Raw genomic sequence first — 20,203 nt, 5'->3', positions numbered from 1 at the left:
TACCTGAATCAAGTACAATACCTCTTTCCTTACTATTCTTCATTACCTAGTTTTTATTTTTTATTTATTTATTTTTTCTTTAGGACAGAATCTTGCTTTGTCGCCCAGGCTGGAGGGCAGTGGCGTGATCTCAGCTCACTGCAACCTCTGCTTCCTGGGTTCAAGCAATTCTCCTGTCTTAGCCTACCAAGAAGCTAGAATTACAGGTGCACACTACCACGCCCAACTAATTTTTGTATTTTCTTAGTAGAGTCGGGGTTTCACAATGTTGGCCAGGCTGGTCTCAAACTCCTGACCTCAAGTGATCCACTCATCTCGGCCTCCCAAAGTGCTGGGATTACAGACGTAAGCCACCGCACCCGGCCATTACCTACTTTTTAAATACAGGGTTCAAAATCCTAAAGTTTCCTACAAAAGAAAACATTAAATCATATGTTCTCCCTTAATTTCCTTAATTCTAAACAAGGCAAACAAGAGTTCCACAAAAACTTACCTGTACCACCTGTTTCTGTGGTTGCGTTGATTGTGCTGCTGAAATCTGTGTTTTTTCACGAGCACCTCGACAATGGTCACTGCTCACTGAAGTCATCATATACAGTATATACAAAATAATGTATGTACAAAAAAGAAAATCTGCAAGAAAGTAGGGATGGTAAGCAAAACAATCATAGTAAAAGACAAACAGGTACTTCAGAGAAAACAAGGACACTTAAAATAAAAGATAAAAGCTCTCTGGAATACAAATTCTCAAGAAGCAGCCCGAGGATTGTACATTTTGCTGGTATCTGTTAAACCAATTATCTAAAAGTCCATGTTTATGAGCTTAGCAATTCTAAACAAAAAACTCAAGCACCACCAATTTAAACCAGCAACCATTTTATCACTATATGTAGTCACTGTACAGGTAGTGCTATCGGCCTCTTACTACTTGCAGTTGGTATTTGAACCCCAAAACAACATTGCATTCAGCCAAGATTTTACCTGCCAATAACCCAATTTAAAATGTGTCAAGAAACAAGCTATGCCTAAAAGCAAAAGTCACCCGCAAATAATAAATCTTTTTTTTTTTTGAGACGGAGTCTCGCTCTGTCGCCCAGGCTGGAGTGCAGTGGCCGGATCTCAGCTCACTGCAAGCTCTGCCTCCCGGGTTTACGCCATTCTCCTGCCTCAGTCTCCCTAGTAGCTGGGACTACAGGCGCCCGCCACCTCGCCCGGCTAGTTTTTTGTATTTTTTAGTAGAGACAGGGTTTCACCGTGTTAGCCAGGATGGTCTCGATCTCCTGACCTCGTGATCCGCCCGTCTCGGCCTCCCAAAGTGCTGGGATTACAGGCTTGAGCCACCGCCACCGTGCCCGGCCAATAATAAATCTTAAAGAAACAACTGTGTGGCCGGGTGCAGTGGCTCACGCCTGTAATCCCAGCACTTCTGGCGGATCATGAGGTCAGGAGATCGAGACTATCCCGGCTAACACGGTGAAACCCCGTCTCTACTAAAACTACAAAAAAATTAGCCAGGCATGGTGGTGGGCGCCTGTAGTCCCAGCTACTCGGGAAGCTGAGGCAGGAGAATTGCTTGAACCTGGGAGGCAGAGGTTGCAGTGAGCCCACTGCACTCCAGCTTGGGTGACAGAGGGAGATTCCACTTCAAAAAAAAAAAAAAAAAACACTAAGAGATAAACACACACTTTAGTCTAGGCCTACACAGGGTCAGGATCATCAATATTACTGTCTTCCATCTCGACATCTGTCCCACTGGAAGGTCTTAAGTGCAATACACACGGAGCTATCATCTCCTATGATAACAATGCAGAGCCAATGATTTGTTTTGAGACAGAGACTCACTCCATCACCCAAGCTGGAGTGCAATGAATAGGGCGATCTCAGCTCACTGCAAGTTCCGCCTTCTGGGTTCAAGCAATTCTCCTGTCTCAGCCTCCTGAGTAGCTGGGACCAGAGGCAGGCGCCACCATGCCCGGCTAATTTTTGGTATTTTTAGTAGAGATGGGGTTTGGCCATGTTGGTCAGGCTGTTCTCAAATTTGCTGCCTCAGGTGATCCATCAGCCTCGGCCTCCCAAAGTACTCAGATTACAGACATGTGCCACCGTGCTGGCACAGAGCCGATGATTTTAACAATACATGGAATTCTGTTTTCTAGAACAGTCAGTTTTAGACACCCAAAAGCAAGCACTCCCATGATATGGAAAGATATTCCACTATTTGTAAATCTTATATATTTTAGGTTAATAAAATGACATAACAATTCTACGTATTTTGGATCTGTGCATCATAAAATTAAAACAGAGAAGACTAACCATAATTCATCATACTAATTCAGGTACCAAAGAAAATTGTGTCCCTGAAACCTATTTCAGCCAGAAAGGGTAGGACAAGCATTTTTCTGTGTTAGCCGCACTAATATTAACTTATTTTCTTTTTTTTTTTTTTGAGACGGAGTCTCGCTTTGTCGCCCAGGCTGGAGCGCAGTGGCCGGATCTCAGCTCACTGCAAGCTCCGCCTCCCGGGTTTATGCCATTCTCCTGCCTCAGGCTCCCGAGTAGCTGGGACTACAGGCGCCCGCCACATCGCCTGGCTAGTTTTTTGTAATTTTTAGTAGAGACGGGGTTTCACCGTGTTAGCCAGGATGGTCTCGATCTCCTGACCTCGTGATCCGCCCGTCTCGGCCTCCCAAAGTGCTGGGATTACAGGCTTGAGCCACCGCGCCCGGCTGTAACTTGTTTTCTTAATAGCTTCATTAACTCGCTTGCTAGATAAAGGCCACAGACATATTATAGTACTGCCTTTTACATTATAATAACAACCAATTAACTAGAACGTCTCACAGGTTCAATACACTGGTTTAAAACTTTTTACTGCATTTGAATCTGTCTTTCCAGTTAGTATGAATACACATTTTGCATCCTTTTTCAGTTTAACAACTTTATAATTTTGTTGGTTTGGGTTTATCATTTTGGTTGTATTATAGAGAACAAGGTTAATTGTTTTGCCATGATTCCATTTATTTTTAGAGCATTCTCTCAGAAATGAATAAATGCATACAAATACACTGTTTTAAAACTGTGATGCATTTAAACAAATCTAAGGCATATCTATATTTGAGAAAGAATCCATTTGATTTTTTTTTTTTTTTTTTTGAGATGGAGGCTCGCTCCGTCACCCAGGCTGGAGTGCAGTGGTACAATCTTAGCTCACTACAACCTCCACCTCCTGGGTTCAGACGATTCTCCTGTCTCAGCCTCCCAAGCAGCTGGGACTACAGATGCCTGCCACCACGCTTGGCTAATTTTTGTATTTTTAGTAGAGACGGGGTCTCAACTTGTTGGTCAGGCTGGTTTCGAACTCCGGACCTCGGGTGATCCACCCGCCTCAACCTTCCAAAGTGCTACAATTACAGACACGAGCCACGGTGCCCAGTCCCATTTGATTATTTTTAAAATCACCTTCAGGCCAGGCACGGTGGCTCACGCCTGTAATCCCAACATTTTGGGAAGCTGAGGCAGGCAGATGACCTGATAACAGGAGTTCAAGACCAGCCTGGCCAACATGGTGAAACCCTACCTGTACTAAAAATGCAAAAATTAGCCAGGCATGGTGGCGTACCTCTGTAATCCCAACTACTTAGGAGGCTGAGATGGGACAATCACTTGAAGCCAGGAGGAGGAGGTTGCAGTAAGCCAAGATTGCATCACTGCACTCCAGCCTGGGCAACAAGAGCGAGACACCATCTAAAAAAATGAAAACAAAAAAATCACCTTCAGCACTAATACTCTGTAATTCCATCTTAAGTATCTAAAGTGAAGCATCCAAGCTGGGCAAGGTCGCATGCACCTGTAGTTCCAGTTACGCAGGAGGCTGAGGCAGGAAGATCACTGAACCCACAGTTCAAGTCCAGACTAGGCAACACAGCCAGACCCTATCTTTTTTTTTTTTTTTTTTTAAGACAGAGTCTTGGCCTGTTGTCCAGGCTGGAGTGCAGTGGCACAATCTCGGCCCAGCAACTTCTGCCTCCTAGGTTCAAGTGATTCTCCCGCCTCAGCCTCCCAAATAGCTGGGACTATAGGTGTGTGTCACCGCACCCAGCTAATTTTTTTGTATTTTTAGTAGAGATGGGGGTTTCACCATGTTGGCCAGGCTGGTCTTGAACTCCTGACCTCAAGTGATCCACCAGCCTCAGCCTCCAAAGTGCTGGGATTACAGGCATGAGCCATTATGCCCAGCCACCTATTTCGTTAAATACATTTTAAGAAAAGAATAAAACAGAATTAAGCATCTAATCAAAAGTTAACTGGTTGAGTGGTGTTCCTACCATAAAACCTTTTTAAGAAGTCAGTAGTTCACTCATAGATTTCCAGTTCCGTTGATTGGATTATCTGATCTTTTTCTCACTGTTTATTCTTCAATGACCCCATTTATGAAAATAATGGGCTGGAAGCAGTGGCTCACGCCTATAATCCCAGCACTTTGGGAGGCCGAGGTAGGCGGATCATGAGGTCAGGAGATCGTGACCATCCTGGCTAAATACAGTGAAACCCTGTCTCTACCAAAAATACAAAAAATTAGCCGAGCGTGGTGGCACGCACCTGTAATCCCAGCTACTCGGGAGGCTGAGGCAGAAGAATCGCTTGAACCCAGGAGGCGGAGGTTGCAGTGAGCTGAGATTGGCCACTCCACTCCACTCCACTCCACTCCAGGGAGACAGAGTGAGACTCTGTCTCAAAAAAAAAAAAAAAAAAGAGAGAGAAAATAATCTAGGTGAAATAACAAAATGAGACTTTCTCCGTACAGAAGTGCCATCTGGTGATAAAAATCTGCATGTACAGAAGGAATATACTTAACCCATATTCAGTGGACATTAATTTTCTGATTTACAGAAAAATGACTTTTAATCTTTATAGCCTATTATAACCAAACATTTTGGTATAATGAACATGAATCCTCACTTGCCAAGGAAGCAAACTGTAACTCTTTATTGTAACTCAAACTATCAAAATTTTACTGGTCCATGTTCACAGATCAACATTAAGACTGTATCTCCTTCCAATCATCAATTCTTAATATAATATAAAATATTCCATAATGAATATGTAATTAGGCTATAAATAATTACCCCGCTTGCATGGCTAAACCAGAATAGTTGCTTTGTGAAACATAAAAACTGCATGGCTTACTTTATTGTTTAGAAAAAGTTTTTCTCTTAATTAAGGTTTACTGCTCTGGGTTATATATTCATCAATTGTTACTACAAATACTTCCATCTTAAAAATAGCAAATGCCGGCCGGGCACAATGGCTCGCACCTGTTATCCCAGCACTTTGGAGGCCAAGGCAGGCGGATCATGAGGTCAGGAGATCGAGACCATCCTGGCTAATAAGGTGCAACCCGTCTCTATTAAAAATACAAAAATTAGCCGGGCATGGTGGCACGAGCCTGTAGTCCCAGCTACCTGGGAGGCTGAGGCAGGAGAATCACTTGAACCTGGGAGGCAGAGATCTGCGTGACAGAGCAAGACTCCATCTCAAAAAAAAAAAAAAAAAAAAAAAAAATAGCAAATACAAGGACGAGCGTGGTGGTGCATGCCTGTAATTCCAGCATTTTGAGAGGCCAAGGCGGCTGGATCACCTGAGGTCAGGAGTTCAAGACCAGCCTGACCAAAGTGGAGAAACCCCATCTCTACTAAAAATACAAAATTAGCCAGGCGTGAAGGCACATGCCCGTAATCCCAGCTACTCAGGAGGCTAAGGCAGGAGAATCGCTTGAACCCAGGAGGCGGAGGTTGCGGTGAGCCGAGATCGTGCCATTGCACTCTGGCCTGGGCAACAAGAGCAAAACTCCGTCTCAAAAAAAGAAAAAAAAAAATAGCAAATACATTCTTTGAAAAATAAAAATAATTATAAGGGTCTCAGCACATCCAAGAATGCATGTTTAAATAAATTCAGATTAACTTTTCTTCTGTCAATTGTGCTATCACTGAAATGTTATAATAGCTAATTCCCTCTTCATAAGAAAATTAATATTAAAAATGTCCAGCAAAAAAAATGTCCAGAGATGAAACAGGTTTCGCAGAACAATCACAGGCAATGGGGGATATGACTGAAATCTTCTGGAAAAAACAGGGCTCAGAAAATATAACTTTAACAGAATGCATAATTCAACAGACAAATTTTCTCATATTAATTTTACATAAAACTTCTGATAAGGCCAGGCGCAGTGGCTAACGCTTGCAATCTCAGCATTTTGGGAGGCTGAGGAGGGTGGATCACTTGAGGTCAGGAGTTCGAGACCAGCCTGGCAAACATGGTGAAACCCTGTCTCTACTAAAACTACAAAAATTAGGTGGGTGTGTTGGCATGCGCCTGTAATCCCAGCTACTCGGGACGCTAAGGCAGAAGAATCACTCGAACCCGAGAGGCGGAGGTTGCAGTGAACCGAGATCACGCCATTACACTACAGTCTGGGCGACAGAGCAAGACACTGTCTCCAAAAAAAAAAAAAAAAATTCTCATAATTGTGAATCCATTAAATCAAGGTAAAAGCATAAGTTACCAAAATATTCTTCAAGATCATTAAAATTGTTACCACCACTGAACTGTAAAAATGACTAAGACATGGAAACTAGACTGTAAAAATCAACACCTTCAACTAACATACTGTCATGAGGAAATTCTATGTCCTCCTTCTCTGGGAAACGGAGCTGTGCGTAGTACATAGGAATGCTTCTACAACAAGTACCCAGTTGCCAGACCATAGGAATTCAGTGTACACTTGTGTTCCATCATCTATCACTTTCCACTCCTAAGAGTTCTACTACACTGGAACAGGTTCCAAGAGAATTCTCAGAATAGAAATAGACAAGAGCAAAAGATTCTAAAAATAATCCAGTAGAAACTCAAACATACATATCTCAAGTTCCTGAGGGGCAGGAAGCACCAGGTTTACTTCAATCTATCCAACCAAATTTTGAAACCCATCTCAAAGTGAATTTAAAATGTGACAGATTTTAACAGAGGCAAAGAACTGCTGCTATATTTTTAACTTCTTTAGAAACAAAATCAGCAAAATACAATATAGAGCTTCCTATTAACAGATTAAAGTGAAAAAATTGTTTAAATGTAATGAGGAAAGAAAGTCTCCGGCCGAATAAATCAACCTGATTAAATTACAAAGATATTCTCTATAGAAGAAATATTTTTGGAAAAAAGTTTTAACTGCCTAAAAAGTTTTGTTTCCAATTTTGTTTTCTTTTTCGTAGAGACAGGGTTTTCCCATATTTGCCTGGGCTGGTCTCAAACTCCTGGGCTTAGGTGATCCTCCCACCTTGGCCTCCCAAAGTACTGGGACCAGGCATGAGCTACCACACCCCGCCTAACTGCTATTTTTTCAAGGACTGTTCTTGAAGATACCTCAGTGAAACAGCTGTATTTACAAGTGATCCCAGTTTAGACTTAACTGAAAATGGTTGACTTAACAACCATCTGCATTTCTGTTAAAGCTTACATAAGCACAAATTCATCTAACTTCAAGCCATACAAAAAACGCTGTCAGGTAAAACTTTTCTAAAAACCATGTAATATAGCCTAAAAGAAAAGCAAGGATACATTTTATCATTCTGAAAAGTTACAGAACACCTGCTGACAACATACTGAGAAGAGGGAAGATTTCAACAGCCATTTAATAAAATTCTGAACAGACAAATCCCAAACTACATACATACACTGCATGTATTCAAGACAGCATCACGAAGCATTGATTGGAGGATAGTTCTAAAACCAGGATGTTGGCACACTTGTGCAAAGTATCTCAGCTAATACATCAAATAAATTTGTTTCAGGAACAGAAAAAGTAATGTTTTTTTCAAACCAAATATAATTCAGATGACATGAATTACATACTGGGCTAAGGGTTCAACTACTAAAAACAGGATACACAATTTATGTTGAAGAAGCAAGTCTTCATCAAGAATGTCCAGAGATGCTGTACACTGAGTCATGAGACCAGTGATGCAGGGCCTATCTTAGACTGGCAAGGATGGGTCCAAGGTCCTTCATCTACATATGTCCACTCACTCCCAAAGTCTAAAACCAATGGTAATGATAATACTAGCAGAAAGCACATACCACTTACTATGTGCCAGACACCATTCTAAGCACTTTATATGTATAGTATTGTCACTAATCTTTCCAACACTCTAGAGTACACATCACTTTACTCCCATTTTACAGAGAAGAAACTAAGACACACAGAGAATCACAGCTAGTAAGTGGTGAAGGCAGTATGTGAATCCAGGACATTTGGCTCTACAGTGTGTGCACTTATCTACTATGCTATGTTGCAAGGTTAACTAACTGTTCAGTCACAGATAAGTAATAGTCCCCAATTCAGCTTCCTCTTCTATACAACAGCGTAACTATTGTTGGCATCACCTGCAAAGCTTGTCCCTGATGACAAAGATCTAGTCTAAACCAGATCTCACCTAGCTTCTCAGCCTTTCAGATACCCATATGTTCTATATTGGTATGTTTCTGTGACCACTACTGTTTTATTATTTTTGTTTAATTTCTAATCTGCATTCCTGTTTTTTCTACTAAGAAAAGTCAATATTCTCAACCTTTTCTGAAAAGGAAATTCTTTTTTTTTTTTTTTTTTTTTGAGACGGAGTCTCGCTCTGTCGCCCAAGCTGGAGTGCAGTGGCGCGACCTCGGCTCACTGCAAGCTCTGCCTCCCAGGTTCACACCATTCTCCTGCCTCAGCCTCCCGAGTAGCTGGGACTACAGGCGCCTGCCACCACGGCCGGCTAATTTTTTGTATTTTTAGTAGAGATGGGGTTTCACCATGTTAGCCAAGATGGTCTCGATCTCCTGACCTCATGATCCGCCCACCTCGGCCTCCCAAAGTGCTGGGATTACAGGCGTGAGCCACCTCGCCCGGCCGGAAATTTATTTATTCATAGCTGCAGAAGACAAAATTAGCTCAGATTAAGAATCTGAGGCCGGGCACAGTGGCTCACGCCTGTAATCCCAGCACTCTGGGTGGCCGAGGTGGGCAGATCACGAAGTCAGGAGATGCAGACCATCCTGGCTAACATGGTGAAACCCCGTCTCTACTAAAAATACAAAAAAATTAGCCGGGCATGGTGGCAGGCACCTGTGGTCCTAGCTACTCAGGAGGCTGAGGCAGGAGAATGGCATGAACTCAGGAGACAGAGCTTACAGTGAGCCAAGATCAAGCCACTGCACTCCAGCCTGGGTGACAGTGCAAGGCTCCGTCTCAAAAAAAAAAAAAAAAAAAGAAAGAAAGAAAAGAATCTGAGGCCAAGGCCAGGTGCGGTGGCTCACACCTGTAATCCCAGCACTTTGGGAGGCTGAGGCGGGAGGATTACTTGAGGTCAGGAGTTTGAGATGAGCCTGGCCAACATAGTGAAACCCCACCCCACTAAAAACAGAAAAATAAGCCAGGCGTGGTGGCACATACCTGTAATCCCAGCTAATTGGGAGGGTGAGGCAAGAGAATCCACTTGAATTTATTTATTAAAAAATAAATAAAAGAATCTGGCTTGGCACAGTGGCTCATGCCTGTAATCTCAACACTTTGGGAGGCCAAGATGGGGAGGATCGCCTGAGCCCAGGAGTTCAAAACCAGCCTGGGCAAAACAGTGAGACCCCTTCTCTATTATTTAAAAAAGAAAAAAGTAGGCTGGGCACGGTGGCTCAAGCCTGTAATCCCAGCACTTTGGGAGGCCGAGGCAGGCAGATCATGAGGTCAGGAGATCAAGATCATCCTGGCCAACAAGGTGAAACCCCATCTCTACTAAAAATACAAAAAACAAAATTAGCCGGGCGTGGTGGCGGGCGCCTGTAGTCCCAGCTACTCAGGAGGCTGAGGCAGGAGAATGGCGTGAACTCGGGAGGCAGAGTTTGCAGTGAGCCAAGATTGCACCACTGCACTGTAGCCTGGGCGACACAGCGAGACTCTGCCTCAAAAAAAACAAATAAAAATAAAAATAAGGCCGGGGGCGGTGGCTCAAGCCTGTAATCCCAGCACTTTGGGAGGCCGAGATGGGCGGATCACGAGGTCAGGAGATTGAGACCATCCTGGCTAATACGGTGAAACCCCGTCTCTACTAAAAAAATACAAAAAACTAGCCGGGCGACGAGGCGGGCGCCTGTAGTCCCAGCTACTCGGGAGGCTGAGACAGGAGAATGGCGTGAACCCGGGAGGCGGAGCTTGCAGTGAGCTGAGATCCGGCCACTGCACTCCAGCCTGGGCGGCAGAGCAAGACTCCGTCTCAAAAAATAAATAAATAAATAAATAAAAATAAAAAAAATAAAAATAAAAATAAAAGAATCTCAACTAAATTAGGAGACCCAGAACAGCCACCAAGACAAAGTCTACACCCGCAATCGAGAAGAGAATAAGGTATCTAGGGTGCCAAGAAACTCAACTATGAGATCCAATTCCATGCAGCTCAACTGCTTATACCCTGCATGCCAGGAGCTGAACAAGCTGATACTTTTATTCTCCACAGCTGTTAAAGGCAGGGTCAGGCCTCGAGCAGCTGATGGACAAGACTGAACTCCCCTACACCCATACTTGGCTGACACAAGAATCACAAAGTTATCTGCTGTTCCATGGATATAACCTGCCCATGGAAAGGATGAGTGCTGGTGAACTCAAACACTACAGGACATCAACATTTATTTGATATCATCACAATTCTCTTTCAGGTTACCTAAGGCCACGAAGGGAAAAGTATTTAATTGTCCATAGCTGTTTTCACACATCTGTCCTATTCCTATCCTCCTAACTCAGCTGTAAACCCTGTCTTTTTTATTTTTTTATTTTTTTTTGAGATGGAGTTTTGCTCTCGTAACCCAGGCTGGAGTGCAGTGGGGTGATCTCGGCTCACTGCAACCTCTGCCTCCTGGGTTCAAGCACTTCTCCCTGCCTCAGCCTCCCGAGTAGCTGGGATTACAGGTGCCCGCCAAAATGCCTAGCTAATATTTTGTATTTTTGGTAGAGATGGGAGTTCACCATGTTGGCCAGGCTGGTCTCAAACTTCTGACCTTAAGTGATCCGCCCGCCTCAGGCTCTTAAAGTGCTGGGATTACAGGCGTGAGCCACGGCGCCCGGCCTTAAACCCTGTCTTTTCCCAAGCAGGTAACTAGGATTCTTCACCCTGGAATCTCTTGAAAAGTATGTAATTATTCATAACCAGTCTTCACCACTACTTCTAACAGTTCTCTCTCTCCCACAAAAAGGAAAAAAACAAAAAAATAAAAAAGCCTATACTATAAAGCAGGGATCCCCAATCCCCAACTCCCAGGCCACTAGGAACTGGGCTGCACAGCAGGAGGTGAGCACACCCCTGGGTGGCATGGCAAGTCCTCGTCTATACAATAAATTTTTTTTTAATTAGCCACACTTGGTGGCACACATCTGGAGTCCCACCCGTCCAGGAGGTTGAGATGGGAGGAATCCTTGAGCTTAGGAGATGCAGTATACTTAGTGAGCTTAGGCTGCAGTGTACCATGATCATGTCACTGCACTTCAGACTGGGCAACAGAGTAAGACCACGTCTCCTAAAAAACAAAAAATAAATTTAAAAAATCTTCTAACAGTTCCTAAAAAAATTAAACAGTTACAATATGACCAAGTAATCCTACTTCTAGGTATGCACCCAAGATAACTGAAAACCCAAGAGAATCTAAAAATGTGTACATAGGGCTGAGCATAGCGGCTCACCCCTGTAATCCCAGCACTTTGGGAGGCCGAGGTAGGTGGCTCACCAGAAGGTCAGGAGTTCGAGACCAGCCTGGCCAACACGGTGAAACCTTGTATCTACTAAAAATATAAAAAATTAGCTGGATGTGGTGGCAGGTACCTATAATCCTAGCTACTCGGAAGGCTGAGGCAGGAGAATTGCTTGAATCCGGGAGGCGAAGGCTGCAGTGGGCCGAGATTATGCCACTGCACTCCAGCCTGGACAACAAGAGCAAAACTTCTCAAAAAAAAAAAAGAAAAAGAAAAAAGAAAATGTATACATAGGCCAGGCCCAGTGGCTCACACCTGTAATCCCAATACGTTGGGAGGCCATGGTGGGAGGACCCCTTGAGCTCAGGAGTTCGAGACCAGCCTGGGCAGCATAGCAAGACCCTGTATCTACTTTAAAAAAAAAAAAAAATTAAGAAAGAAAGAAAGGCAGCCAGGTACAGTGGCTCATACCTGTAAACCCAGCAACTTAGGCAAGCCAAGGCAGGTGGATCATGAGATCAGGAGTTCGAGACCAGCCTGGTCAACATGGTGAAATCCCATCTCTACTAAAAATACAAAAATTAGCCTGCTGTGGTGGGGGCGCCTGTAATCCCAGCTACTCCGGAGACTGAGACAAGAGAACCGCTTAAACCCGGGAGGCAGAGGTTGCAATGAGCTGAGATTGCACCACTGTACTCCAGTCTGGGTGACAGAGCAAGACTCTGTCTTGGGGAAAGAAGGAAAAAAGGAAGGAAGAAAGAAAGGAAGGAGAAGGAAGGAGAAGGAAGAAGGAAGAAGGAAGGAAGGGGAAGGAAGGGGAAGGAAGAAGAAGGAAGAGGAAGGAAGAGGAAGGAAGGAGAAGGAAGAAGGAAGGAGAAGGAAGGAAGGAAGGAAGAAATGCACACATAGGCCAGGCATGGTAGCTCATGCCTGTATCCCAGCACTTTGAGAGGCTGTGGCAGGAGAGTAGTGTGAGGCCAGGAGTTCAAGACCAGCCTGGGCAACACAGAGAGACCCCATCTCTACAAAACGTTCTAAAAATTAGCCAGGTGTGATAAAGCACACCTGTGGTCCCAGCTACTTAGAAGGCTGAAGTGGGAGGATCGCTTGAGCCTGGGAGGTCAAGGCTGCAGTATGCTGTGACCACGCCAGTGCACTCCGAGTATAGTACCCAGGAGATGAGTGAGACCTTGTTTCAAAAATAAAATAAGGGGCCAGGCGCGGTGGTTCACACCTGTAATCCCAGCACTTTGGGAGGTCGAGGCACGCAGATCACGAGGTCAGGAGATGAAGACCATCCTGGCTAACCTGGAGAAAGCATGTCTCCGCTAAAAAAAAATCTTTTTTTTTTTTCCTGAGTCTTGCTCTGTTGCTCAGGTTGGAGTGCAGTGGCGCGATCTCGGCTCACTGCAACCTCCATCCCTCCAGGTTTTTAAGCAATTCTCTGCCTCAGCCTCCGGAATAGCTGAGATTACAGGCACATGCCACCACACCCAGCTGATTTTTTTGTATTTAGTAGAAACGGGGTTTCACCATCTTGGCCAGACTGGTCTTGAACTCCTGATCTCATGATCCACCTGCCTTGGCCTCCCAAAGTGCTGGGATTACAGGCGTGAGCCACCGCGCCCGGCCTACTAAAAATATTTTTTAAAAATTAGCCAGGAGTGGTGGCAGGCACCTGTAGTCCCAGCTACTCAGGAGGCTGAGGCAGGAGAATGGCATGAACCTGGGAGGGGGAGCTTGCAGTGAGCCAAGATCGCACCACTGCACTCCAGCCTGGGCGACAGAGTGAGACTCTGTCTCAAAAAAATAAAAATAAAAATAAAAATAAAATAAGAGCCAGGCACTGTAGCTCATGCCTACAATCTCAGCATTTGGGGAGGATGAGGCAGGCAGATCACCTGAGGTCAGGGTTTCAAGACTAGCCTGGCAGGGTGGGAGTCAGAAGTTCGAGAACAGCCTGGCCAAATGGTAAAACCTCTCTACTAAAAATACAAAACTCAGCCGGGCGTGGTGGCACGCATCTGTAATCCCACTACTCCGGAGGCTGAGACAGGGGAATCACTTGAACCCAGGAAGCAGAGGTTGCAGTGAGTGGAGATCGCACTCCTGTGCTCCAGCCTGTGCTACAAGAGCAAAACTCAGTCTCAAAAAAAAAAAGAAAAAAAGGCCAAATTGGCCAACATGGCAAAACCCCATCTCTACTAAAAAAACAAAAATTAGCCAGGTGTGGTGGCGTGTCTGTAATCCCAGCTACTCAGGAGGCTGAGGCAGGAGTATCGCTTGAACCTGTGGGGTGGAGGTTGCAGTGTGCCAGGATCACGCCACTGCATCCAGCCTAGGCAACAGAGCAAAACTCTGTCTCAAAAGATAAATAAATAAAAATAAGCTGGGCACAGTGTCTCATACCTTGATACCAGCCCTTTGAGAGGCGATTGTTTGAGTCCAGGAGTTTCAGATCAGCCTGGGCAATGTAGGGAGACTGCATTTCTACAAAAAATAAATTGCTGGGTATGGTGGCACATTCCTATGGTCCTAGCTACTTGGGAAGCTAAAGCAAGAGGATCACTTGAGCCCAGGAAGTCAAGGCTGCAGTGAGCCATGATCATGCCACTGTATTCCCACCTGGACAACAGAGAGACCCTCTCTAAAAGTAAATAATTTATTAAAATAAAAGCAAGGTAGGACCGGGCGCAGTGGCTCAAGCCTGTAATCCCAGCACTTTGGGAGGCCGAGACGGGTGGATCACGAGGTCAGGAGATCGAGACCATCCTGACGAACACGGTGAAACCCTGTCTCTACTAAAAAAAAATACAAAAAAAAAAACTAGCCGGGCGAGGTGGCGGGCGCCTGTAGTCCCAGCTACTCGGGAGGCTGAGGCAGGAGAATGGCATGAACCTGGGAGGCGGAGCTTGCAGTGAGCTGAGATCCGGCCACTGCACTCCAGCCTGGGCGACAGAGCCAGACTCTGTCTCAAAATAAAAAAAAAACAGCAAGGTAGCATTATAAACAAAGCACCTCAATTATACTGTTCAGCTGAATAATTAGTATTATGGGAGTACAAAAGCAAACTCCTTAGGGGCCCAACCGTTTTTGATTCCAATAAAGGTGCCGGGTGCAGTGGCTCACACTTGTAATCCCAGAACTTTGGGAGGCCGAGGCAGGCGAATCATTTGAGGTTAGGAATTCAAGACCAGCCTGGCCAACATGGTGAAACCCTGTTTCTACCAAAAATACAAAAAAATTAGCTGGGCTTAGTGGCGTGCACCCATAGTCCCAGCTACTTGGGAGGCTGAGGCAGGAGAATCACTTGAACCTGGTACGTGGAGGCTGCAGTGAGCCAAGATTGCATCACTGCACTCCAGGCTGGGTGACAGAGCAAGACTCCATCTCAAAACAACAACAACAACAACAACAACAAAGGTTCCTACTATTTTTTATATAAATGCCTTCTAAAATCCAGTACACATATTTCTCTTCTTTGGCAAATACAGTACAATAAACATAATTTAATTTTTCTGATTGTATGTCAGTTATTGTAACCATCTTGTGGGGGATGTATAAGTTAGCATGAATCTATTCCAACACTAGGACATACTTATTAACTTGCTTTTTGTTTTGTTTTGTTTCATTTTTTTATTGAAACTGAGTCTTGCTCGACACCCAGGCTAGAGAGCAGTGGCGCGATCTTGGCTTACTGCAACCTCCACCTCCCAGGTTCAGGCTGTCCTCCCACCTCAGCCTCCCAAGTAGCTGGGATTACAGGCACTTGCCAACATGCCCGGCTAATTTTTGTATTTTTGTAGAGATGGGGTTTCACCATGTTGACCACGCTGGTCTCGAATTCCTGACCTCAGGTGATTCGCCCACTTCGGCCTCCCAAAGTGCTGGGATTACAGGCGTGAGCCACCGCGCCCGGCCTTAACTTGCTTTCCTAAGTAAATTCAAGTGATTATCCTGCCTCAGCATCCCGAGTAGCTGGGATCACAGGTATGTACCACCACGCCTGGCTAATTTTTAAATGTATGAGGCTGAGGCTTCACTGAGCTGAAATCGCACCACTGCACTCTGGCCTGGGCAACACAGCAACACCCCGTCTCAAACAAAAAAAAAGAAAGAAAAAAAGAGGATCTATTTCCTGTGTATTAACAAAAAGTGCTGCTGGGCGCGGTGGCTCACACCTGTAACCCCAACACTTTGGGAGGCTGAGGTGGGTGGATCACGAGGTCAGGAGATCAAGACCATCCTGGCTAACACAGTGAAACCCCGTCTCTACTAAAAAAAAAAAAAAAAAAAAAATTAGCCAGGCATGGTGGCGGGCGCCTGTAGTCCCAGCTACTTAGGAGGCTGAGGCAGGAGAATGGTGTGAACTCGGGAGGTGGAGCTTGCAGTGAGCCGAGATTGCACCACTGCACTCCAGCCTGGGCGACAAAGTGAGACTCCAGTTCAAAACAAAAAAAAAAGGGCTAATAGGCCAGGGGTGGTGGTTCATGTCTGTAATCTCAACACTTTGGGAAGCCAAGGTGGGAGGACTTCTTGAGCCCAGGAGTTTGAGACCAGTCTGGGTAACATAGTGAGGCCTCGTCTCTACTAAAAAATACATTTAAAAATTAGCCAGGTATCGTGGCGCATACCTGTGGTCCCACTTCCTTGGGAGGCTGAGGCGGGAGGATTGCTTGATTCCAGGATTTCAAGGCTACAGTAAGCTATGATTAGCCTGGGCAACAGAGCATGACCCTAAGCATCAAAAAATTTAAAAAGTGCAGTAAGTTGCCAACTGAACACCCTCATCCATGTCAAATTCTAGCCCTAACCCTAGCTAAATATGGCTCTCTCACCCACCATGTTCAGTTGCAGGAATCCCTATCTATCCTCTCTTGAAAAGATGAAAGCAAGAGCAAATTAAGTCATAGATTTAATGCCAACAACACAATAACCTTAGTCTGTGATAAAGACTCAGGCATATTTCTGTCTTTATACACTCACACTCACTCTGCCCCGAGTCTCCAGCTCTGCATCCACCAAAGTAAGATTAACTTCCCACTAGTTACTCTGTCCCAAGGCTTCACAGGGAAGGGGATAAGGAGGGAAGCCACCTTCCCTCTTTGGCCAGTCAGAAGGAAGGAAGGTATCAAAATGTAGGCTAATCTACCTCAGCTTTCTTAGGGATGCAAGTTCAATAAAACAATTTTTCTTCTAGTACAGTCATGATGACCACAACCAGTCACAAAGATTAAGAATCTTTTGTTTCTTAGGCCGGGTATGGTAGCTCATGCCTGTAATTCCAGCACTTTGGGAGGCCAAGGCAGGCGGATCACTTGAGGTCTGGAGTTTGAGACCAGCCTGGCCAACATGTCAAAACCCTGTCTTTATGAACAATACAAAAATTAGCTGGGCATGGTGGTGTGCACCTGTAATCTCAGCTATTCCGGAGGCTGGGGCACAAGAAGCACTTAAACCTGGGAGGCGGAGGTTGCAGTGAGCCGCCACTATACTCTGGCCTAGGCAACAGAGAAAGACCCTGTCTTCAAAAAAAAAATCTGGCCGGGCGCAGAGGCTCAAGCCTGTAATCCCAGCACTTTGGGAGGCCGAGACGGGTGGATCACGAGGTCAGGAGATTGAGACCATCCTGGCTAACACGGTGAAACCCCATCTCTACTAAAAATGCAAAAAAAATAGCCGGGCGTGGCGGCGAGCACTTGTAGTCCCAGCTACTTGGGAGGCTGAGGTGGGAGAATCGCTTGAACCCAGGAGGTAGAGGTTGTAGGGAACCGAGATTGCACCACTGCACTCCAGCCTGGGTGAAAGAGACCCTGTCTCAGGAGAAAAAAAAAAGTATACAATTAAGTTATTATTGACGATAGTTACCCTGTTGTTCTATCAAATAGTGGATATCAAATAGTGAAACCCCATCTCTACAAAAATACAAAAATTAGCCGGGCATGATGGCAAGTGCCTGTAATCCCAGCTACTTGGGAGGCTGAGGTGGGAGAACAGCTTGAACCTGGGAGGTGGAGGTTGCAGTGAGCCAAGATCGCGCCACTGCACTCCAGCCTGGGTGACAGAGTGAGACTCCATCTCAAAAAAAAAAAGAAAAAATATATAAAGACTAGCCAGGTGTGGTGGCACATGCCTGTAATCCCAGCTACTCAGAGGAGGCTGAGGCATGAGAATCACTTAAACCTGGGAGGCAGAAGTTGAAGTGAGTCGAGATCGCACCACTGCACTCCAGTCTGGGCTATAAAGTGAGACTTCATCTCAAAAATAAAGAAACAAACAAACATTGTCAACAAAAACTGTCAACTTCTGTTCACAAACCATCAACTCCTCAATAAAATGCAAACTCTTTATTCCTTCCAATCCCTACACTTTGGTCAAACTAACCTTGGTATTCTCCTAAACTGTCCCTGCTTTTTTGCCTTCACATTCCACAGGCATGTTTACTTAAGCACATACTGCACATGCCCATTTTCTCTTTTTTGGCGGGAGGAATTGCTTGAGCCCAGGCAGGTTAAGGCTGCAGTGAGCCTGATTGTATCACTGCACTCCTGGGTGACAGAGTAAGACCCAGTCTCAGACAAAATAGAACAAAGCAAAATAACAGCAAATTCTAATAAAACTAAACTCTGAATACAAAATTTAAAGTGTTTTAACAATTTAATTGTAACTTCAGGAATTTGATACTTCTCTTTTTTTTGAGACAGAGTTTCACTCTTGTTGCCCAGGCTGGAGGACAATGGCGTGATCTCGGCTCACTGCAACCACCGCCTCCCGGGTTCAAACTATTCTCCTGCCTCAGCCTCCCAAGTAGCTGGGATTACAGGCGCCCGCCACCATGCCCGGCTAATTTTTTATATTTTTAGTAGAGATGGGGTTTCTCCATGTTGGTCAGGATGGTCTCAAACTCCCAACCTCAGGTGATCCCCCCGCCTCAGCCTCCCAAAGTGCTGGGATTACAGGCGTGAGCCACCGTGCCCAGCCTTGATACTTGATGCTATAGGAAGAATCTAAGAAAACTAAGGCTCAGCCTACCCAACTCAAGGAATCCTTGCCAAACACTCAAGCTCAATTCAACAATGCTTTTCTCTGTCATGGCCAGCAGTACCCCAGAATCCTATACACACGTTTAAACTGTGTCTGTCTGCTCACCAACATGTAAGCAACTAAAGATCAAGAACCTACATTATTCATCTGTATTCTAGCATCTAACATTGTTGACAACTGGCAGCAATAAATATTCATTCAAGTGAACACCTATAGAGTAGCATAATACCATTTGCACAGGGAGAACCATCATTCAGGACTAATCTGAAGTAAGATAAACTGAGCATTTCACAGAAACAACAGAGAATATACTACCTTAAGTTTTTCTTTTCAATTCTTTTTCTTGATTTTTTTTATTTTTTATTTTTTTTTTTTTTTTTTGAGACAAAGTCTCATTCTGTCTGCCCAGGCTGGAGCACAGTGGTGCGATCTCACCTCACTGTGACCTCTGCCTCCCCTCCAGGGTTCCAGCAATTCTCCCACCACAGCCTCCCAAGTAGGCGGGACTACACGTGTGTGCCACCACACCCAGCAATTTTTGTATTTTTTGGTAGAGACAGGGTTTCACTATGTTGGCCAGGTTGGTCTCAAACTCCTGACCTCAAGTGATCCACTTGCCTTGGCCTCCCAAAGAGCTGGGATTACAGGAGAAAGCCACTGCGCCCAGCCCATATACTACCTTAAGTTCTTACTAATGTAATTGTTGCCTCATTCCCACAAATCAAAGGAACTCTCATCAGTGTTTCAAAACTTAGGGTTGGCACAGCAGTAATAGAATACATATTTTTAGACTTTCCAAAAGCCCCAAAAAGTTACATTTTATCCTACAATAAATTAGCAATTTACTTACCATTGATGAAAATTACCTGAACTAAGTAACAGCAGTAGTTATTTCTTGCTTATCAGATGACCTGACTGGCAATTATATGTGATAAATAATTGAGAAAATAATCACTTGCGAAATGGATTATCAATCAGTAGTGTACTTCAGTCACAATATGTAAATACAGAAACCCTGACTGGATGGGAAAAGAGGCTATAAAAATACTTCAGTGACAATATGTAAATACAGAAACCCCAACTGGATGGGAAAGAGGCTATAAAAATGCATTTTGTGGGCCTAGAGCAATGGCTCATGCCTGTAATCCCAACACTTTGGGAGGCTGAGGTGAGCACTTGAACCCAGAAGTTGAAGACCAACCCAAGCAATATGATGAAATTCTGTCTCTACAAAAAAAAAAAAAAAAAAAAATTAGCTAGGCGTGGTGGCACAAATCTGTAGTCCCAGGTACCCAAGAGGCTAAGGTGGATCACCTAAGCATGGGGAGGTCAAGGCTACAGTGAGCTAAGATTGCACCACTGCACTCTAGCCTGGGTGACAGAGTGAGACCT

General features: G+C 44.7%; 1 protein-coding gene across 1 annotated transcript in view; it reads right to left on the bottom strand.

The window, feature by feature from the left end:
- The window catches only part of UBAP2 (ubiquitin associated protein 2), a 136,985-nt gene that overhangs the window by 105,761 nt on the left and 11,021 nt on the right, over nt 1-20,203 (bottom strand). The window contains exon 2 of the mRNA XM_010385759.2: nt 494-633. Within this exon, the coding sequence (XP_010384061.2) occupies nt 494-592 (99 nt within the window). The 5' untranslated portion in view covers nt 593-633. The remainder of the gene's footprint in view (nt 1-493; nt 634-20,203) is intronic.

Source organism: Rhinopithecus roxellana, chromosome 16 (assembly GCF_007565055.1).
Source record: "Rhinopithecus roxellana isolate Shanxi Qingling chromosome 16, ASM756505v1, whole genome shotgun sequence".
Taxonomy (NCBI): domain Eukaryota; kingdom Metazoa; phylum Chordata; class Mammalia; order Primates; family Cercopithecidae; genus Rhinopithecus; species Rhinopithecus roxellana.
Note: the sequence above shows the minus strand (reverse complement) of the source record. Positions and strands in the feature narration are given on the sequence as shown.